The 22,910-nt window shown below is 45.4% G+C and overlaps 1 protein-coding gene across 1 annotated transcript in view; it reads right to left on the bottom strand.

The window, feature by feature from the left end:
• Positions 1–22,910, bottom strand: part of LOC134360069 (neurensin-1-like) — a 43,744-nt gene that overhangs the window by 6,237 nt on the left and 14,597 nt on the right. Inside the window, exon 2 of the mRNA XM_063074153.1 lies at positions 8,408–8,604. Within this exon, the coding sequence (XP_062930223.1) occupies positions 8,408–8,596 (189 nt within the window). The 5' untranslated portion in view covers positions 8,597–8,604. The remainder of the gene's footprint in view (positions 1–8,407; positions 8,605–22,910) is intronic.

Genomic DNA, 22,910 nt, shown 5'->3' with positions numbered 1-22,910 from the left:
TATCAATGTCTCTCTGCAATCTTCGACAATCCTCCACACTATCTACAACACCACCAACCTTTGTGTCGTCTGCAAACTTGCCAACCCACCCTTCTACTCCCACATCCAGGTCATTAATAAAAATCATGAAAAGTAGAGGTCCCAGAACCGATCCTTGTGGGACACCACTAGTCACAATCCTCCAATCTGAATGTACTCCCTCCACCACCACCCTCTGCCTTCTGCAGGCAAGCCAATTCTGAATCACCTGGCCAAACTTCCCTGGATCCCATGCCTTCCGACTTTCTGAATAAGTCTACCGTGTGGAACCTTGTCAAATGCCTTACTAAAATCCATATAGATCACATCCACTGCACTACCCTCATCTATATGCCTGGTCACCTCCTCAAAGAACTCTATCAGGCTTATTAGACACGATCTGCCCTTCTCAAAGCCATGCTGACTGTCCCTGATCAGACCATGATTCTCTAAATGCCCATAGATTCTATCTCTAAGAATCTTTTCCAATAGCTTTCCCACCACAGACGTAAGACTCACTGATCTATAATTACCCAGACTATCCCTACTACCTTTGTTGAACAAGGGGACAACATTCGCCTCCCTCCAATCCTCCGGAACCATTCCTGTGGACAATGAGGACATAAAGATCCTAGCCAGAGGCTCAGCAATCTCTTCCCTTGCCTTGTGGTGCAGCCTGGGGAATATTCCATCAGGCCCCGGGGACTTATTCATCCTAATGTATTTTAACAACTCCAACACCTCCTCTCCCTTAATATCAACATGCTCCAGAACATCAACCTCACTCATATTGTCCTCTCCATCATCAAGTTCCCTCTCATTCATGAATACCGAAGAGAAGTATTCATTGAGGACCTCGCTCACTTCCACAGCCTCCAGGCACATCTCCCCACCTTTATCTCTAATCGGTCCTACCTTCACTCCTGTCATCCTTTTTCTCTTCACATAATTGAAGAATGCCTTGGGGTTTTCCTTTACCCTACTCGCCAAGGCGTTCTCATGCCCCCTTCTTGCTCTTCTCAGCCCCTTCTTAAGCTCCTTTCTTGCTTCCCTATATTCCTCAATAGACCCATCTGAACCTTGCTTCCTAAACCTCATGTATGCTGCCTTCTTCCACCTGACTAGATTTTCCACCTCACTTGTCACCCATGGTTCCTTCACCCTACCATACTTTATCTTCCTCACCGGGACAAATTTATCCCTAACATCCTGCAAGAGATCTCTAAACATCGACCACATGTCCATAGTACATTTCCCTGCAAAAACATCATCCCAATTCACACCCGCAAGTTCTAGCCTTATAGCCTCATAAATTGCCCTTCTCCAATTAAAAATTTTCCTGTCCTCTCTCATTCTATCCTTTTCCATGATAATTATAAAGGCCAGGGAGCGGTGGTCACTGTCCCCCAGATGCTCACCCACTGAGAGATCTGTGGCCTGACCCGGTTCATTACCTAGTACTAGATCTAGTATGGCATTCCCCCTAGTTGGCCTGTCCACATACTGTGACAGGAATCCATCCTGGACACATTTAACAAACTCTGCCCCTTCTAAACCTCTGGATCTAATCAGGTGCCAATCAATATTAGGGAAGTTAAAGTCACCCATGATAACAACCCTGTTATTTCTGCACCTTTCCAAAATCTGCCTCCCAATCTGCTCCTCTGTATCTCTGCTGCTACCAGGGGGGCTATAGAATACCCCCAACAGAATAACTGCTCCCTTCCTGTTCCTGACTTCCACCCATACTGACTCAAAAGAGGATCCTGCTACATTACCCACCCTTTCTGTAGCTGCAATAGTCTCCCTGACCAGTAATGCCACCCCTCCTCCCCTTTTCCCCCCTCTCTCTGCCTTTTAAAGCACTGAAATCCAGGAATATTGAGAATCCATTCCTGCCCTGGTGCTAGCCATGTCTCTGTAATGGCCACTACATCATAATTCCATGTATGTATCCAAGCTCTCAGTTCATTTCCTTTGTTCCTGATGCTTCTTGCATTGAGGTACACACACTTCAGCCCTTCTGCCTTACTACCTTTACACCGTTTATTCTGCTTCTCTTTCCTCAAAGCCTCTCTGTATGTTAGATCTGGCTTTACTCCATGCACCTCTTCCACTGCTCTATTGCTCCAGGTCCCATCCCCCTTGCAAGTTAGTTTAAACCCTCCCGAACCATGCTAGCAAACCTACCTGCCAGGATATTGCTACCCCTCGGGTTCAGGTGCAACCCATCCAATCTGTACAGGTCCCACCTTCCCCAGAAGAGATCCCAATGATCTAAAAATTTAAAACCCTGCTTCCTGCACCAGCTCCTCAGCCACGCATTCAACTGCCATCTCCTCCAATTCTTACCATCACTGTCACGTAGCACTGGCAGCAATCCTGAGAACGCCACCCTTGAGGTCCTGTTCTTCAGCCTTCTGCCTAGTTCCCGAAACTCACACTTCAGGACCTCATCCCTCTTCCTGCCTCTGTCGTTGGTCCCAACATGTATCACGACTTCTGGTTGCTTTCCCTCTCGTACCAGGATGTCCTGCACCCGGTCAGAGACATCCCGGACCCTGGCACCCGGGAGGCAACAAACCATGTGGGTGTCCTTCTCACGTCCACAAAATCTCCTGTCTGCTCCCCTGACTATGGAGTCTCCAATGGCGACAGCTCTCCTCTTCTCCGTCCCACCCTTCTGCACCACCGGGTCAGACTCAGTGCCGGAGGCCCTGCCACCGTGGCTCACACCTGGTCGGTCGTCCCCGCCAACAGTATCCAGGATGGTAAACTTATTATTCAGGGGAATGGCTACAGGGGTGTTTTGTACTACAAACCAGTTCAGTGTGTATCTCAGTAAATGATTGAATTTATGGGAATTTCATCTCATAAAAGAATTAACACCTGACTACACTTAAATACAAGCGATTTTGCAGCTACTGGAAACCCAGAGTAACACACACAAACTGCTGGAGGAACTTAACAAATCAGGCAGCATCTACGGAGGGGAATAAATGGTTGACGTTTTCGGCTGAGAGTCTTGGGCCAAGGACAGAATGAGACAATACTCACATTGGATGAGCAACACCTCATAATCTGTCTGGGTAGCCTCCAACCTGATAGCATGAGCATCAATTTCTCCAAATTCCATTATTTTCTCCTCCCTCCCCCTTCTCTCTTTTTCCATTCCTCATTATGGTTTCCATCTCTCACCTTCTACTCTCCTCACCTGCCCATCACCTCCCTCCAGCTTCCCTCTTCCATCCCTTCTTTCCATTATCCCCTCCTATCAGATTCCTTCTTCTTCAGCCCTTTGTCTCTTCCACCTATCATCTCCCCGACTCTTACCTCCTCTCCCCTACACCCCCTCCCACTTTGCCCCTCACCTGGCTTCACCTATCACCTGCCAGCTGGTCCCCCCTTTGCCAATCTTCCTATTCTGGCTTCTGACCCCTTCCTTTCCAGTCCTGGCCTGAAATGTCAACTGCTCATTCTCCTCCACAGATACTGCCTGACCTGCTGAGTTCCTCCAGTATCCAGTATCTGAACAAGCTCTTAGTTCCACGTCCAAAATCTCACCGAATGTTAAATTTTGCCAAGTGCCTTGGGGACCTTTCATGTTGGTGGAGGTGTTGTTCACAGGAATCGATTTGTGATGGCAATAAAACAGTAAGACTTAGGAGTACAATTCGGCCCTTCGGCCCATCGAGTCTCTTCCACCATTTGATTATCTTTGATTTATTTTCCCTCTCAATGCCATTCTCTTGCCTGCTCCCCATATTCTTTGACACCCTTACTAAATCACAAACCTATCAAACTCTGCTTTAAATATACCCAATAACTCACCACCCTCTTGTTGTGTATTCAATATTTCAGTAACATTTGAGTAATTGTGTGTGTATATATAGATATATAGTTTGATTAAATATTCTTGTTCGTTTAAATAATTAATTACAGTTTATACGTATAAATACATGTATTGCATACGTCATCACACTACCACGTGGTATATGCGCGTTTTGTTTTAAGTAAACTTAAAGTTACACTCGAATTTCAGACTCCCTGTGTTTTCTTTGAATTGATTTAATGTTTTGACATTACAAAACATAACATTGGTGATGAGATATTTTTAAAATGAACCTGACATGGCTACCAATCTGTTAAAATGGAGTCAGATGTTCAAAATGAAATAACAGGCAGCGGGAGCATTAGCAAGTAAAAAAGGCAGCCCAGCACATGGAGAGACAGTCGAGTTTAAGATGAAGGCAGCCAGCACAAGCTCTTCAGAAGGGAGAACACGATTGAGTTTTTTATAAGGCAGTAAATGTACGAATTCAGAGTGCATTAACTGTGAGTACCAGGTGATAATAATCATTAAAAAAAAGAAATGGCTAGGTACATCGAAAAGATTGATGAGCTTGATTACACATTGGGTAATTGGCTCGTGTATACTAAGCTATTGGAACAGTACTTTGAAGCAAATGAAATAGCCATTGAGAAGTGAGTGCTGGTTTTGTTAAGTGCATCAGGTTTAAAGGCATACAGTTTGCTTCGAAGTCTGACTGCTCCAACCAAACCATCAGAAATGAGCTTTGGCGCTATTGTAAAAGTGATGCAGCAGGACTGAGAACCAGAGCCACTGGTGATTGCAGAACACTTTAGGTTTCATAAGCAGAATCAAAAAGAAGGCAGTCCATTTCAGCAAACCTGGCTGAATTGAAGTGATTGTGTGAGCATTGTCAGTTCAGTATAATGGTCTTAATGATACACTGAGAGATACCTGACGAAGGGTTCCAGCCCAAAACGTTGACTGATCGTTTCCACGGATGCTGCCTGTCCTGCTGAGTCCCTCCAGCATGTTGTGAGTGTTGCTTTGACTCCAGCATCTGCAGGGTATTTTGTGTTCACTGAGAGATTGTTTAGTGTGTGGAATCTTAAAAGAAAGTATTCAAAAACAGCTCCTAATTGAAACACAGCTTACATTCAAAAGAGTAATCAAAATCGCTATGTCAATGGAAACAGCAGACAGAGACGCAATTGAGTTGCAGTTCGGAATGAAAATGAGTGTAAACAAAACTGCATCATCGAAACAGAAACCAGTCTGGCCGAATAAATTGTGTTACCATTGTGGCAGGGGCTCACATACTCAAAACAAAAGCAGACTTAAAGGCGAAACTTGTAGAAAATGTAAGAAAGTAGGGCACATACAGACAAAAATAAATGGTCTGCACAGGGAAGCAAAGAAGATAAGAGTACAAGTTGGAGTTTCCGAAAGAGCACTGACCTGCACGCTGTTGATGAAAAATCTGATAATGATGACAGTGACACAGGACTGTGTAGCTTTGAGATTTAGAGTGTGAAAACTAACAACGGACAAGTAATATGGCTTACACCAGAAGTGAACAGCAAATTAATTAAAATGGAATTGGACACTGGTTCGGCTGTTCAATCTTTCCATAACATGAGTTTGAATGGCATTTCAAAGATAGTAAACTGAAGCCCTTAGATATCCAAGTAAGAACTTATACTTGAGAAAGATAACTCCTGTGGGAATGATATCCATAACTGAAATACAACAAACAACAAGCCACATTGGGCCTGTATGTGATAAAAATGGAAGGGCCATCATTGTGAAGGTGTGATTGGCTGAGACAATTACAGCTTGACTGGAGATCCATCCACCATTTGCATGTCACATCCCCTACAATAGTCACCCGAAAACAAATTAAGTAAGCTACTGGATGTTGCTGTACCTGTCTCCATACTGAACACTATGAACCATTGTCCAACAGAGGACAAACAGGTGTTGGTGCCAATGGGTCGGAAAGCATATTGGACCCAAGGAAGGACCATGCTGCTCAGAGAAAGCGTGAAAGTGATGAAAGCAGTGGTCGGACTACAATAGGTTTTGTAGACAACATATCTGAGAAAGCTTCTGATATGTTAATCAGGCAGTTACTTGCAAAATCTGGTTTTGTTTTAAGCTGGAAGAAAGTTCAAGGAGCTTCAGGAAAGTTGCAAGCATTTGGCTTTTGTTGGTATAATGAACCAGAATGTATCTGTGTGCATTAAAGTTATTGTATGAACTTCAAGCTGCTTGTAAAAGTAGATGAAGACTAAAGCCCAGCTGGATGAATGGAAGGTCAAAATGAAAGGAGTCAATAAAGATACGAAAGGGAGCAATAGAAGGATTAATAAGCAAATACTCCAGTGAACGACTAAATGTGCCTTCCCAAGATCAAGATGCACAAACTAGAAGAAGAGATAGAGAAAGAACGTGAGAAAGAAAAAGAAAGGGATCAAAGTAGATTGAGGGTGAAAAGGAGAAGAAAGGTGTACAGGGCTGTCAGAACCATTTCCTGCCGTCTCTGAGTCAACTCCGACAACTACCATGGGGGAGGTGTCAGAACCTGAGATTGTTTTCCCAGCCACAAGTCTCACTTGCCAAGCAGAGTGAGCCCCCCTTCTCAAGAAGGCCGTTATCCCACAAGAGAATGAAAGCCTCCAAAGCAATGAAATTTTTTAGCCTAAATAAGGACACTATCACGCTACCATGTGATAATATGGTGTCTTGCTTAAAGTAAACTCAAAGTTACACTTGTATTTCAGACTCTCCACGCTTTCTTTGAATTAATTTAATGTTTTGAAGTTACAAAACGTAACAACTCTGGCTAAAGAAATTCCTCCTCAATTCTATCCTACTCTGAAGCTGTGCCCTTTGTCCTAGACTCCCCCACTACTGGAAATATCCTCTCCACATCCACGTTATCTAGGCCTTTCAATATTGGGTAAGTTTCAATGAGATTACCCCCTCATTCTGCTAAACTTCAGTGAATACAGCCCTGATCCATCAAATGCACCTCACGAGTTAATCCTTTCATCGCCACGTCAGTTTTTGGAAACCTCCTCTGTACCTTCTCCAATACCAGCACATCCTGTCTTAGATATGGAGACTAAAATTGCTCACAATAGTCCAAGTGTGGTCTGACCAATGCCTTATAAAGCTTCTGCATTACATCCTTGCTTTTATATTCTGGTGCTCTTGAAATGAATGCTAACATTGCATTTACCTTCATTACTACCAACCCAAACTGGAAGTTAATTCTGCCTGAGTACTCCCACATCCCTCTTCACCTCCATGGTGAATTAGCTCCAGAAATCGAGCCACAAAGCCATCAATTCCATCATTCAAATCATTGACATACAATGTAAAAAGAAGCAGTAGCAACACCAACCCCTGTGGAACACCACTAGTCACTGGCAGCCAACCAGAAAAGGCTCCCTTTATTCCCACTCTTTGCCTCCTGCCAAGATATCAATCTTCTATCTAGCAACACACATAAAAGTTGCTGGTGTATGCAGCAGGCCGGGCAGCATCTCTAGGAAGAGGTACAGTCGACGTTTCAGGCCGAGACCCTTCGTCAGGACTAACTGAAGGAAGAGCTAGTAAGAGATTTGAAAGTGGGAGGGGCAGGGGGAGATCCGAAATGATAGGAGAAGACAGGAGGGGGAGGGATGGAGCCAAGAGCTGGACAGATGATTGGCAAAAGGGATATGAGAGGATCATAGGACAGGAGGCCTAGGGAGAAAGAAAAGGAGGGGGGGAAGCCCAGAGGATGGGCAAGGGGTATAGTGAGAGGGACAGAGGGAGAAAAAGCAGAGAGAGAAAAAGAATGTGTGTGTATAAATAAATAACAGATGGGGTACGAGGGGGAGGTGGGGCATTAGCAGATGTTTGAGAAGTCATTGGTCATGCCATCAGGTTGGAGGCTACCCAGACGGAATATAAGGTGTTGTTCCTCCAACCTGAGTGTGGCTTCATCTTTACAGTCGAGGAGGTTGTGGATAGACATATCAGAATGGGAATGGGACGTGGAATTAAAATGTGGGGCCACTGGGAGATCCTGCTTTCTCTGGCGGACAGAGCATAGGTGTTCAGCAAAGCGGTCTCCCAGCCTGCATCGGGTCTCACCAATATATAAAAGGCCACATCAGGAGCACCGGACACAGTATATCACCCCAGCCGATTCACAGGTGAAGTGTCTTCTATCTATGCTAGTATCTTTCCCTATAATACCATGGGCTCTTACTGTATCTTATTTAGCAGCCTGTCAAAGACCTTCTGAAAATCCAAGTAAACAACATCCAATTACTCTCCTTTGTCTATCTATCCTGCCTGTTATTTCCTCAAACAATTCCAACAGATTTGTCAAGCAAGATTTCCCCTTAAGGAAACTATGCTGACTTTGGCCTATTTTATCATGTGTCTCCAAGTAGCCCGAAACCCCATGTTTAATAATGGTCTCCAATATGTACCAACTACTGAACTCAGTAAAGCCCCCCTTTCTTCCTATTCTTGGCCTCCTGCCCGTCACCCAGTCCTCTGTTGCTCCAGAATGCTTACCTTCCACAGGGCAGAGCGCCAGTTACTGTGCGAGCGCTCTGCCCCTGCCCCCACTGGGTCTTCGCCCTCCAGAACCGATCCAGTGCAGTCCTCGTAGAACAGGTGGAGGTAGGAACGGACCCCGTACCTTTGCTCATCCGCCGGGCCGGCCCGTGTGTGGGATGTGCAGAAGTCTGCACAGCCCGCCATGGAAATCCCTGGAAAACAGACATGGGACAATCTCTCTGGTCCATGGAAAGCAGGGAAAAGGATGGAAAACCAAACAGCTACCCGGCTAATCCTGCCCACAGCTTATGTACTGACTATTCAACACAGGGTGAGACTCGGGAGATGCACCACCAGGCCTGAAGACAGCTTGCACTCCTCTGTTATAAAACCATTAAACAGATATCTTGTACAATACTATGGACTCTTGACTTCATAATCACCCTCATTATGGCCTTCTGCCTTATTGTTTATCTGTAACTGTTACACTTTATTCTGCATTGTTACTGCTTTATCCTGTTCTACCTCAATACACTGTGCAACAATTTGATCTGTACGAACAGTATGCGAGACAAACTCTTCACTGCCTCTCTGTGCTTGTGACAATAATAAACCAACTCCAATTCTTCCCTCATCAGTACCGCATGGGTTTCCTCCGGGTGCTCTGGTTTTCTCCCACAGTCTGAAGATGCACCAGTTGGCATGAAAATGGTCGGAGTCGACGTTCCCTCCCCCTTGATTAGGCGAGGATTAAATGAGCAGCACAGTTTGTTGGGCAGGAAGGGCCTTTTCCACACCGTACCTCTAAACGAATAGGATAGATAGATACTTGGAACTACTCATCCTACCCCACACACACACACACACACACACACACACACACACGTGCAGACACACACACACACACACACACACACACACACACGAGCACACACGTGCACACGCACACAGAGACACACGTGTGCACACACACAGAGACACACGTGCACACACACAGACACACGTGCACGCACACACACAGAGACAGAGACACACATGCACACACACACACAGACAGACACACACACACACAGACACACACACACACACACACAGAGACACATGTACACACACACACACACACACACACACAGGGACAGAGACACATGTGCACACACACACACACACACACACAGACACACGTGCACACACACACACAGAGACACACGTGCACACACACACAGACACACGTGTGCACACACACAGAGACACACGTGCACACACGTACACACACACACAGAGACACACATGCACACACACACAGACACACGTGTGCACACACACAGAGACACACGTGCACACACACACAGACACATGTGTGCACACACACACAGACACACGTGATTTAAATATTGCTATTCAGACGCACATAGCCGTCCAGGCGCATGATACTGCTTCTTGCTCTAAGTCGACCTTGAGGCCCACAGCTTCTAGCTTTGTGTGTGAGAAGGTTACACTCCCCCTCATTTCGCACGTTCATTCTGTGACTATGGTCTCCCTGATATTCTCAGCTCAGCTGCTGGGCACAGTTTGATTCTCTCAGCCATATGCATCTTTTCATGATTTGAGACTCTTTTATTCTGCTGAACTGCGTCATCAATGCAGTCTTTCACCATATTGTACTTCCCCATACCAGGTAAGCAGAGTTTCAGTTCACTTAAAACATTGGATCAATTCCAGCGCTGGGCCGATTTGGAAAGGTCAGATACGGGTCAGAACACGGCTTGGGTTCAGGCCCAAAGTGCATCAATGCTGGGGTGGGGGGGTCTGGGTCCTAGTGTGGGAGACGAACCGGTGCTTGGACCCAGCACTGAGGCCAAGGCTATGTCCTGCTCAGGCTTTGTGTCTGCGAGCTCTGCAATGATTTGCCCTGCTGTGTGATGAACTGAAGCTGAGGCTGCTCTGGGCTTCGGGTCTATGGACTCACTTTTGTTCTCAACGCTGAGGCTTGCATGATTTGTGTTGTTTTTTCTCTCTGCACATTCAGTGTTGGCTTTTTTTAAATTGGGTTCTTTCAGGGTTCTTGTCTTGTGGCTGCCTGTAAACTGACAAATCCCAAGGTTGAATAATTTATACATTCTTTGATAATAAACATACTTTGAACTTTGACATTTTTAGCCTCAGTGAACTTCCTCCATAACATCTGAGGAAGCACGCGCTAACCCTGGAGAGAGCTCAGAGGGAGTTCATGAGAACGGTTCTGGGAACGAAAGGGTGACATATAACCAGTGTCTGGTGCCTCTGGGCCTGTACTTGACGGATAACAGGAGGAATCGCATTGAAACTGACCAGATAGACACTGAAGGTCTTGGCTAGTGTGGATGTGGAGGGGATGTGACCATCAGTAGGAGGGTCTAAAATCCGAGGGCACTGTCTCAGAAAAAGGGGATATTCCTTTAAAGTTATAGTCATATAACACCACCAGCAAGGAAACAGGCCCTTCAGCCCATCTAGTCCATGCTAAACTATTAATCTGCCTAGACCCGTTGACCTACACTTGGACCATAGCCCTTCATACCCTGCAGAGAGTGGTGTGGACAGTCCAGCGCATCTGTAGTTGTGAACTTCCCATGACTCAGGACACTTATAAGGACAGGTGTGTAAAAGGGGCCCATAGGATCATTAGGGACCCAAGACATCCCAACCACAATCTATTCCAGCTGCTACTATCCAGGAAACAGTACTGCAGCATAAAAGCCGGTACCAATAGGCTCCAGGACAGCTTCTTCCACCAGGCCATCAGACTGATTAACTCATACTGAATTTGAGTGTACTCTATGTTAAATTGACTGTTCTATTTATTATAAATTATTATAAATTACTATGATTGCACATTGCACATTTAGATGGAGATGTAACATAAAGGTTTTCACTCCTCATGTATGTGAAGGATGTAAGAAATAAAGTCAATTCAATTCAATCCCATCCATCCACCTATCCAAATTTCTCTTAAATGTTGAAATGGAATCCTAATAACCATTTCCACTAGCAACTCTTTCCACCTCTCAGCGCCCTCTGAGTGAAGAGGGTCCCTCCCATGTTCCCCTTAAACAGTTCAGTTTTCACCTTTAACCTGTCTCTTGTTCCAGCCTCACCCAAACTCAGTGGGAAAAGCATACTTGCATTTACCCTATCTATACGCTTGTCTCTGCCGGTGGCATGGGGGTATTCACACCTGGGCTTCAGAACAAGAGGTCCCAGGTTCAAATCCGGCCGGCTCCATGGTGGGTTGAGCGTTGCAAATCGGCCTCGTGAAAGCAGACAAATGCTAAAGAAAAGGCAAGGTTGTAGCCTGTGCCCAAGCAAGGTGTGGGGAGGAACTATACCTGTCATTATTTAGTATACCTCCATCAAATCTCCACTCATCTTAAAGCCAAGATGAGGAGGAATTTCTTCACTCGAGAGACATTCTGTACTGATCAATAAACCGTTTACACTCTAGCTGTATGTGCCTAAGACTTTTGCACGGACAGCTGGGATTTTTAAAAAAATAAAACCTATCTCTTTTGTCTCCAGTGCTGCAGAATTACAGACACTCCAAGATGCCACATTAGCCAAGGCATACAGATTCTATCCCTCCACTCGAATCCAACCAGAGAGTGGCACGTTGGAGCTGCTGGAATACAGGTTCAGTGATCCAGGTTCAATCCAGCTGCATCCGTCATTAAGGACCCCCATCACCCAGGACAAGTAATGCAAAAAGAGAAAAAAAAATAGCGAGGCAGTGTTCGTGGGTTCAATATCCGTTCAAAATCTAATGGCGGGCGGGAAGAGTTGTTCCTGAATCGTTGAGCGTGTACCTCCTTCTTGATGGTAGCAATGAGAAGAGGGCATGTCCTGGGTGATGGGGTCTTTAAATATTGATGCTGCCTTTTTGAGACACTGCCTTTAGAAGGTGTAAAATTGACACAACATTCACCGGATGTGAGCCACAAGCCAAGAACATTGGGCTTGCCCTTAGACTAGGCCAAGCTTAACTGGCACAAACTCAACTGTGTTTCGAGGTGGCTGAGATAAAAGCTATGCAAGTGCTGTAGTCCCAGTGAAGTAAGACTTAGAGGTTGGATGTGAGTTGAGATGTTGGGTTAAGGGCTGCAGTGTTGAGCTGACGTTAGACCATAAGACCATAAGACACAGGAGCAGAAGTAGGCCATTCAGCCCATCGAGTCTGCTCTGCCATTCCATCATGGCTGATTTATTCCGCCTCTCAACCCCAGTCTCCCACCTTCTCCCTGTAACTATTGACACCCTTATCACGAGCGCCCTGGTAGCATAGTGGTTAGTGCACCACTATTACAGCTAGGGGTGTCCACAGCTGAGAGTTCAATGCTAGTACCATTCTGTAAGGAGTCTCCTTACATCCACACTGTGGAATCTGCAGGTTTCCTCCGGGTCCTCCAGTTTCCTCCCACAGTCCAATGATATACCGGATAGGTTAATTGGTGATTGTAAATTGTCCTGTAATTAGGTTAGTGTTAATTGAGTTGTGGCATTGCTGGGGAGGCATGGCTCGAAGGGCGGGAAGGGCCTACTCTGTACTGGTTCCCAATGAACTAAGTACAAAGATAGGTGGAGGGGCAGGTAGTTTTGAGGAAGTAAAGAGGCTACAGAGGGACTGAGATTAGGAGAATGGGCAAAGATGCGGCAGATGGAATACGGTGTTGGGAAGTGTATGATCATGCACTTTGGTAGAAAAAATAAAAGCATAGACTATTTTCTAAACAGGGAGGGGGAGAAAATTCAAAAACCTGAGGTGCAAAAGGACTTGGGAGTCCTTGTGCAGGATTCCCTTAAGGTTAATTTGCAGGTTGAGCTGGTGGTGAAAAAGGCAAATGCAATGATCACATTCATTTTGAGAGGACTGGAACAGAAAAGCAAGCATGTAATGCTGAGGCTGTAAAGCCTCGCTTGGAGTATTGCGAGCAGTTTCGGATCCCTTGTCTCAGAAAGGATGTGCTGACATTGGAGGAAGTTCAAAGGAGGCTCTCAAAATAGATTCCAGGGTTGAAAGGTGTGTTTGATGGCTCTGGGCCTGTACTCACTGGAATTCAGAAGAATGTGGAGGGGGGGAGCGTGGGTTGGAATCTCATTGAAACCTATTGAATGTTGGAAGGCCTTGATAGAGTGGCTGTGGAGAGGATGTTTCCTGTGGTTGGGGAGTCTATTCTGATGACACAGCCTCAGAATAGAGGCTGAGGCTTTTATAATGGAGTTGAGGAGGAACTTCTTTAGAGTGGTGAGTCTGTGGAATTCATTCCCACAGGCGACTATGGGGACCAAATCATTGGGTATATTTAAAACCGAGGTTGATAGATTCTTGATTGGTCAGGGCATGACGGGATATGCGGGGAAAGGGAGGGGATTGGGGCTGAGAGGGAAAATTGGATTAGCCATATTGAAATGGCGGAGTATTCCAATGGGCCGAATGGCCTAATCCTGCTCCTATATTTTATGGTCTAAATTAGGCCATTCAGTCCATCGAGAAGGGAGGAAGAGAGAAAACAAGGAATTATAGACCGGTTAGCCTGACATCGGTGGTGGGAAAGATGCTGGAGTCAATTATAAAAGATGAAATTACGACACATCTGGATAGCAGTAACAGGATCGGTCCAAGTCAGCATGGATTTACAAAGGGGAAATCGTGCTTGACTAATCTTCTGGAATTTTTTGAGGATGTAACTATGAAAATGGACAAGGGAGAGCCAGTGGATGTAGTGTACCTGGACTTTCAGAAAGCCTTTGATAAAGTCCCACATAGGAGATTAGTGGGCAAAATTAGGGCACATGGTATTGGAGGCAGAGTACTGACATGGATTGAAAATTGGCTGGCTGACAGAAAACAAAGAGCGATTAACAGGTCCCTTTCGGAATGGCAAGCGGTGACCAGTGGGGTACTGCAGGGTTCAGTGCTGGGACCGCAGCTGCTTACAATATATATTAAAGATTTAGATGAGGGAATTAAAAGTAACATTAGCAAATTTGCCGATGACACAAAGCTGGGTGGCAGTGTGAAATGTGAGGAGGATGTTATGAGAATGCAGGGTGACTTGAACAGGCTGGGTGAGTGGGCAGATGCTCGGCAGATGCAGTTTAATGTGGATAAATGTGAGGTTATCCACTTTTGTGGTAAGAACAGGAAGGCAGATTATTATCTAAATGGAGTCAAGTTAGGAAAAGGGGAAGTACAACGTGATCTAGGTGTTCTTGTTCATCAGTCACTGAAAGCAAGCATGCAAGTACAGCAGGCAGTGAAGAAAGCTAATGGCATGCTGGCCTTCATAACAAGGGGAATTGAGTATAAGAGCAAAGAGGTCCTTCTGCAGCTGTACAGGGCCCTGGTAAGACCACCCCTGGAGGACTCTGTGCAGTTTTGGTCTCCAAATTTGAGGAAGGACATTCTTGCTATTGAGGGAGTGCAGCATAGGTTCACAAGGTTAATTCCCGGGATGGCGGGACTGTCATATGTTGAAAGATTGGAGCGACTGGGCTTGTATACTCTAGAATTTAGAAGGCTGAGAGGGGATCTTACTGAAACATATAAGATTATTAAGGGATTGGACACGCTGGAGGCAGGAAGTATGTTCCCGCTGATGGGTGAGTCCAGAACCAGAGGCCACAGTTTAAGAATAAGGGGTAGGCCATTTAGAACGGAGTTGAGGGAAAACTTTTTCACCCAGAGTGTGGTGGATATAGGGAATGCTCTGCCCCAGAAGGCTGTGGAGGCCAAGTCTCTGGATGCTTTCAAGAAAGAGATGGATAGAGCTCTTAAAGATAACGGAATCAAAGGTTATGGGGATAAGGCAGGAACTGGATACTGATTGTGGATGATCAGCCATGACCACAGTGAATGGTAGTGCTGACTCAAAGGGCCGAATGGCCTACTCCTGCACCTATTGTCTATTGAGTTTGCTCCGCCATTCCATCATGTCTGATCTATTATCCCTCTCAACCACATTTTCCTGCCTTCTCCCCATAACCTTTGACTCCTTACCGTGAGTGCCATAGTTTGCTCAACGCTATTACAGCTCGGGGCATCTGAAGTTTGGAGTTCAATTCTGTTTCGATATTTGTGTGATGAACGAAAAAAAGAGCAATGCACACAAAATGCCTGAGGGACTCAGACAGCATCCATGGAAAGGAATAAGCAGTTGACGTTTCAAGCCAAGACCTTTCATCTTCTTCTCCCCTACCTTTCCAGTCCCAATGAAGGGTCTCAGCCCGAAACATCAACTGTTTATTCTCCTCCATAGATGCTGCCTGGCCTGCAGATTTCCTCCAGCATTTTGTGTCTGTTGCTCTGGATTTCCAGCATCTGCAAAATCTCTTATGTTTCTAATCCAAAAACAACCACGTGTCATCTTGTGTGAGCATACTACACGGACTGAGCACCATTATAACTGAGTATACCATACAGACTGTGTGTCATTTTAACCCCGCAGCGGACACAGACTGAGCACCACTTTAACAGGGCTGATGCACAGATCGAGCATCATCTATCCAGCGGGGGCAAAGACAAGCAAGTGAGGGGAGCGCAGAACGACCATTCCTCAGAGTACAGTAGCAATGCATCACTGGAGATTTGTTCCAGAGCACCTGTGCTTCTAAGTATAAACAATGCCGGGAGTGGCGGTGGTGGGGGAATGACACTGAGTGGGAATGAACAACTGCCATGATGGTATAGCTGTTATCACAAAGCTAGTACAGCTCGGGGCATCAGACTTCGGAGTTTAATTCCGGCGCCAGCTAGCTGTAAGGAGTTTGTACGTTCTCCCTGTGACCACCTGGGTTTACTCCAAGTGCTCCGGTTTCCTCCCACAGTCCAAAGACCACAGTAGGTTAATTGGTCTTTGTAGTTGGTCCTGTGATTAGGCTAGGGTTAAATAGCTGGATTGCTGGGCGGTGCGGCTCGTTAGATCAGATGGGCCTTTTCAGCACTGTATCTCTGAAATAAAATAACTAAAATAATGAACTCCCCCAAATCAGTGTCAGCTCCTTGACACAAATTTCAAAAGCAGTCACTGCTTTCAACTACATGGATTGAGTAGACAGTCATCATCATTATGTGCCGTGTCGTATGACATCATCATGTGCCATGTCGTATGACATCATCGTTATGTGCCGCGTCGTACGGCATGGGTGATCATGGTCCCATGACCATGATTGCTCTTGGCAAATTTTTCTACAGAAGTGGTTTGCCATTGCCTTCTTCTGGGCAGCGTCTTTACAAGAGGGTGACCCCAGCCATTATAAATACCCTTATGCCTGGTGTCAGTGGTCACATAACCAGGACCTGGGATATGCACCAGCTGCTCATACAACCATCCACCACCTGCTCGGCTGACTTCACGTGACCCTGATCGGAGGCTAAGCAGGTGCTACACCTTGCCCAAGGGTGACCTGCAGGCTAGCAGAGAGAGGGAGCACCTGACACCTCCTTTGATAGGGATGTACGTACCTCCACCGGCCACTCAAAGTACATAGACCGAATATAACTTTAACAGGACAAGTCTATGAATCCCTCAACCCCATCAACTTCCAAAAATGTATTAACCTCCACCTAAAAGATTTATATTGAGTTAGCCTCCACAGCTCTGGGGTAGAGAATTCCACAGATGCTGTCTGACCCACTAAGTGGTTCCAGCATTTTCTGCATTCACTCCTACTGAACGTGATAGAAATCTGTAGAATCCTGAGGAACACACACAAAGTGCTGGAGGAGCTCAACATCTCAGGCAGCATCTATGGAACGGAATAAACAAAGGCAGGTGAGGGCAGGGCTCAGCTCCAACCAACACAGGAAGACTATTCCTCAGAGGATGGTAGTGATGCTTCACCAGATTTGTTCCAGACCACCTGGTTGTCTATCTTAAAGGATCTGTAGACTCGTTCTCACTGAAAAAGGTACATGGACCAAGAATAATGTTGACTGGACGATCCCACGAATGAAGCATCACATAAACTGAGCATGCCACACATAATGGTATATGGGAGGAGGTACTGCAGCCTGAAGACACACACTCAACATTTTTGGGGCAGCTTCTTCACCACCGCCATCAGATGTCTGAACCCATGAACACTACCTCAGTATTCTGCACTCTTTTTACACTAAATATTTCTTTTATATTTTTCTTGCTTACTGCCCATTACAGCAGCAGCAATGAAAGCTCTCCATTTTCATTGCTGTTTCTGTAATAACCATTTTTTTGACCAGTCAGGTTTGTTAGCCCTGAGCTGAATCGCCAAACCTGGAGGACCGGTGGACAACTCTTAGTTAGGCCTTTACCCTTTGACCTTTTTGGCAGGGATGACCCAACCAAGAACCAAAGCACAAAGCCCTGACTCCAGCCAACACAGCTCTCCTGGTTATTGAGGCATTTTCAATATATCGCACTGTACTGCCGCAGGAAGACAAGGAATATCATGACAATGTCAGTGATAGTAAACCTGATTCTGATAATGAGCATATTTTAAATGGTTCCCATTGTGTATTTAATATTTCAGTAGTATTCATGTAATACTGTAAATATATTGTTTGATTAAGCATTCTCTGTTCATTTAAATAATTCTTCGTGGGTTATATGTAACAATCAGTGATTTGCATACATCATGTCGCTACCATGTGATAAAGCAAAAATGAGACCAGGACAAGTTCTCCTGGGCTCCCGTCTTTTTGCTTTCAATGAGATTTCAGTTTTGGAGTTACAAGACATAGCAGCTCGCTTGTATATGACAAAGAAGGGTTCACCTAAGTTTTGTGAGGACATTTCTCTCCTGATAAAACTTAACTGCACTCTCCTTTGGGATCTACAAGGGCACAAAAATGAAACAAGCATTTTCCATTCATGAGAATTGAGATGACTAAGAGGTGATGTGATTGGGTGATTTATAATGATGGCAGATGTTTGCTGAGGAGACCATTGAGAAAGTATCTTGTAGTCTTGGCTCCAATAGAACCGTAGTCTTGAATCAAGTACATCTGCAGCCTTGATACCTGCAACATTGGCTCCAATACACTTGTAGTTTTCGATCCAATCAGAATCAGGTTTAATATCATCAGCCTGTGTTGTAAAATTTGTTTTTGTGGCAGCAGTACAATGCAATACATAGTAATAAAAACTATAAATTACAATAATAAGCATAGGTATAACAATAAATTAAGTAAGTAGAGCAAAGAGAGAGGGGAAACTGTTGAGGTAGAGTTTGTGGATTCTCTGTCCATTCAGAGATCTGATGACAGAGGGAAAGAAGCTGTTCCTGAAATGCTCAGGCCACTGTGCTTCCTCCTAGATGATAGCAATGAGAAGAGGGCACGTCTTGTGTGATGGAGATCCTTAATGATAGATGCTGCCTTTTTGAGGCATCACTTTTGAAGATGTCCTTGATGCCAGTGAGCCTAGTGCAGATGATGGCGGAGACTGAGTTTACAACTTTCTGCAGCTTTTTCCAACACTATGCAGTGCCCCTCCCTACCAGACGGTGATACAGCCAGTTAGAATGCTCTCCATGGTACATCTATAGAAACTTACGAGTGTCTTTGGTGACATACCAATTCTCTTCAAACTGCAAATTTGAGGAAGTACATTCTTGCTTTTGAGGGAGTGCAGCGAAGGTTCACGAGGTTAATTCCCGGGATGGCGGGACTGTCATATGTTGAAAGATTGGAGTGACTGGGCTTGTACACACTGGAATTTAGAAGGATGAGAGGGGATCTGATTGAAACATGTAAGATTATTAATTGACTGGACATGCTAGAGGCAGGAAACATGTTCCCGATGTTGGGGGAGTCCAGAACCAGAGGCCACAATTTGAGAATAAGGGGTAGGCCATTTAGAACAGAGTTGAGGAAAAACTTTTTGACCCAGAGGGTTGTGGATCTGTGGAATGCTCTGCCTCAGAAGACAGTGGAAGCCAAGTCTCTGGATGCTTTCAAGAAAGAGTTAGATAGAGCTCTTAAAGATAGCGGAGTCAAGGGACATGGGGAGAAGGCAGGAACAGGGTACTGATTGTGGATGATCAGCCATGATCACAGTGAATGGCGGTGCTAGCTTGAAGGGTTGAATGGCCTACTCCTGCACCTATTGTCCAAATGAAATATAGCCCTGTCATGCCTTCTTTGTAATTGCATCAATACGGTGGACCCAGAATAGATCCTCAGAGATGTTGGCAACCAGAACGTGAAACTGCTCACCCTTTCCACTTCTGATCCCCCGATGAGGACTGATGGGTGTTCCTTTGACTTACCCTTCCTGGGGCCCATAATCATTTCCTTGGCCTTACTGATGTTGAGTGACACCACTCAACCAGCAGATCGATCTCACTCTTGTACGCCTTCTCATCACCGTGTACCATTCTGCCAACAATAGTTGTGTCGTTGGCAAATGTACAGATGGCATTTGAGCTGTGCCTGGTCACATAGTCATGCGTGTAGACAGAGGAGAGCAGTGGGCTAAGCATGCACCCTTGAGGTGCACCAGCATTGATTGTCAGCGAGGACAGCAAGAAGGAGACTTTATTTCCGATCCACATGTTCTGCGGTCACACGGTGAGGAGATCAAGGATCTAATTGCAGAGGGAGGTACAGAGGCCCAAGTTTTGGAGATTTTTGATTAGTTCTGAGGGTATAACTGCATGAACTCTGAGCTGTAGCCAATAAACAGCAGCCTGATCAAGTATTACTATCGTCCAGGTGATTCAAGGCCATGTGGAGAGCCAGTGAGATTACATCTGCTGTTGACCAATTGTGGTGATAGGCAAATTACAATGGGTCCAGGTTCTTGGTTAGGCAGCAGTTGATTCTGGCTGTGGCCAGCCTCTCACGACGCTTCATCACAGTGGATGTGAGGGCCTTTGCGTGATAGTTGCTGAGGCAGTTCATCCTGATCTTCTTGGGCACTGGTGTGATTGTCGCCCTTTTGAAGCAGGTGGAAATCTTCGACTGCAGCAGTGAGAGATTGAAGATGTCCCTCAAAACTCCTGAAAGTTGGTTGGCGCAGGTTTTCAGAGCCCTACCAGGTATTCCATCAGGGCCTAACACCTTGTGAGGGTTCGCCCTCTTGATAGATGGCCTCTGAGACCGAGATCACTGGGTCACTGAATGCTGCAGGGATTCACACAGATATAGTTTTATTCTCCCTTTCAAAGCGTGCATAAAAGGTGGTGAGCTCATTGGGGGTAAAGCATCACAACCATTCATGATGTTAGGTTTTGCTTTGTATGAAGTAATGGCCGAAAAACCCTGCCAAAGTTGATGTGCATCGGTTTCTTTCTCTAGCCTCAGTCAGAATTGTTTTTCTGCTCTGAAAATAGCCTTCCATAGGTCGTACCAGGACTTCTTGCACAGTTCTGGATCACTGGTCTATAATGCCACAGACCTAGCCCTCAGCAGACTATAAATCTCCTGGTTCATCCACAGCTTTTGGTTTGGGTATGTCCGGTATGTTCTCATAGGCACACACTCATCCACATAGGTTTTAATAAAGTCAGTGACAGCTGTGGCATATTCATTCAGACTCAAAGATGAACCCCTGAATATTGTCCAGTCCACCGACACAAAGCTGTCCTGCAAGCACTCCTTCACCTCCCTTGACCATACCTTCTTGTCCTCACCACTGGTGCTACGGTCTTCAATCTCTACCTATATGCTGGGAGTAGAAGACTTCTTCTTATCATGTGCACGGACAGTTTATACACAACCCAGCCAGAACTGGACACATTTTTGCACCTTGTTGTTGAATTCGGCAAGATCTGCAGCAGTACAGGGTTCCTCTAGCGATGGGCATTGCAGGAGTTGTTGCATAGTTTGTAGCTCAGTTCCACATTCACAAGTTGTCGAAGTAAAGTCAGGTGATCGGACTTTGCAAAGTGTGTGCATGGAATGGCATGGTAAGTATTATTGATAGTGATATAACAGTGGTAAAGTGTGTTGGCTCCTTTAGATCCACAAGTGATAAGCTGATAGTAGTTGTTCAGAGACTTCTTCAAGCTATCTTAATTGAAATCTCCCATGGTGATAGGGAAGGCACCAGGGTACACTGTTTTATTTCTGATGATTATGGAGCTTAGCTCCTCCAATACCTGCCAGATGTTAGCCTGAGGTGGAATGTATACCACAATCAGGTTGATGGTAGAAATCTCCCTCAGCAGATAAAAAGGGTGACATTTGACTGCTTGATGTTCCAGGTTTGGTGAGCAGGACTGAGACAGAGCCGCCACGTCTGTGCACCGCGATTAGATAATTATAACACACACTTCTTCTCCTTCTTGTCCATACTGCACCAACCGCCACCACTGGCCACTGGCACTTGAACTCCTCTACTTTTAAAAAACTGAGCTGTCTTACCTTTGCGGTGAATAGTGAAGAAATTGAGCTGCAGCACTGCATCCGAAATGGTGGGAGATAGCCAGGTGTCCATGCAGCAGAGTACACAGCAGTCCCTGATGTCCCTCTGGTACAGTAATCTTGCTCAGAGGTCTTCAATTTTACTTCCAGAGACTATACATTTGCCAGCAGGGTAGTTGGGAATGGGGGTCTAAAGCCTTTGCATTTCAATCTTTCTTGCAACCCAGCAGGCTTTCCCCACTTCCTCTTCCTTAAAAGGAAGCTGCACTCGTGACCTGAGTCGACAGTCCAAGATCCTTCGATTTTGAGTATTTATAGATTTTTTAATCATCTTAAGATGATGTTGCTTACTGAAATACCTATAGTGGTGAACGTGGTTTTCAGCTGTAGTAGTCCTGAACGGGAATATTTGATGATTCCTATCGGAGCTGCCCACAATGAGTCACTTCTTATCTGCACCATCTTAAATCCAATACACCTGTGTTCTTGAGTCAGTTACACCTGAAGTCTTGATACCTGCAACATTGGCTCCAATACACCTGTAGGCTTGGATCCAATAAACCTATACACTTGGATCCCAAAGATCCCAAAGACCTGTAGACTTGGATCGAATACATCTGTAGTCTTGGATCCAATGCACCTGCAGACTTAGATCCTGTAGTTAGCCACATTTCACCTCCATAGCCAACTCCAGTCCTAAGACTCCTTAAGATCTCTGCACTTATTGAACCCTGGGCTCTTTTCATGCCTCTATCTGAGCCTCTATAATTCCCTCCCAATCTCTCTACCTCTTCCTCCACTTTCAATCACCTTAAATCTGGATCTGGCCTACTCCTCGGTCATAATATAGTCTTTATGCTGACCTGAATCTCCTTGAAACATTTGTCACCATGTTAAAGATAATGCAAATGCAATTTGTCAGCAGAGAGATTCTCTGCATCAGCTCCGGATTCAGGGTTTGATTTCAGTGAATTGATTAATCTCTGCATTATTAAAATGGATGTGGAATCTTGGGAGAAGGGTAAGGCAGCTGTGCCATGTATTCAGCTAAGTGCAAATGTACAACCGTTCTGAGAGTGTGTCATTAATCCAGATAATGTGAAATGTATTCATTAGCAGCTCAGGGGCTCTCGCTGCTTT

The sequence above is a fragment of the Mobula hypostoma genome, chromosome 2 (genome assembly GCF_963921235.1).
Source record: "Mobula hypostoma chromosome 2, sMobHyp1.1, whole genome shotgun sequence".
NCBI classification, from domain to species: Eukaryota; Metazoa; Chordata; class Chondrichthyes; order Myliobatiformes; family Myliobatidae; genus Mobula; species Mobula hypostoma.
The sequence above is the reverse complement of the archived record's forward strand: the minus strand, read 5'-3'. Positions and strand labels throughout refer to the sequence as shown.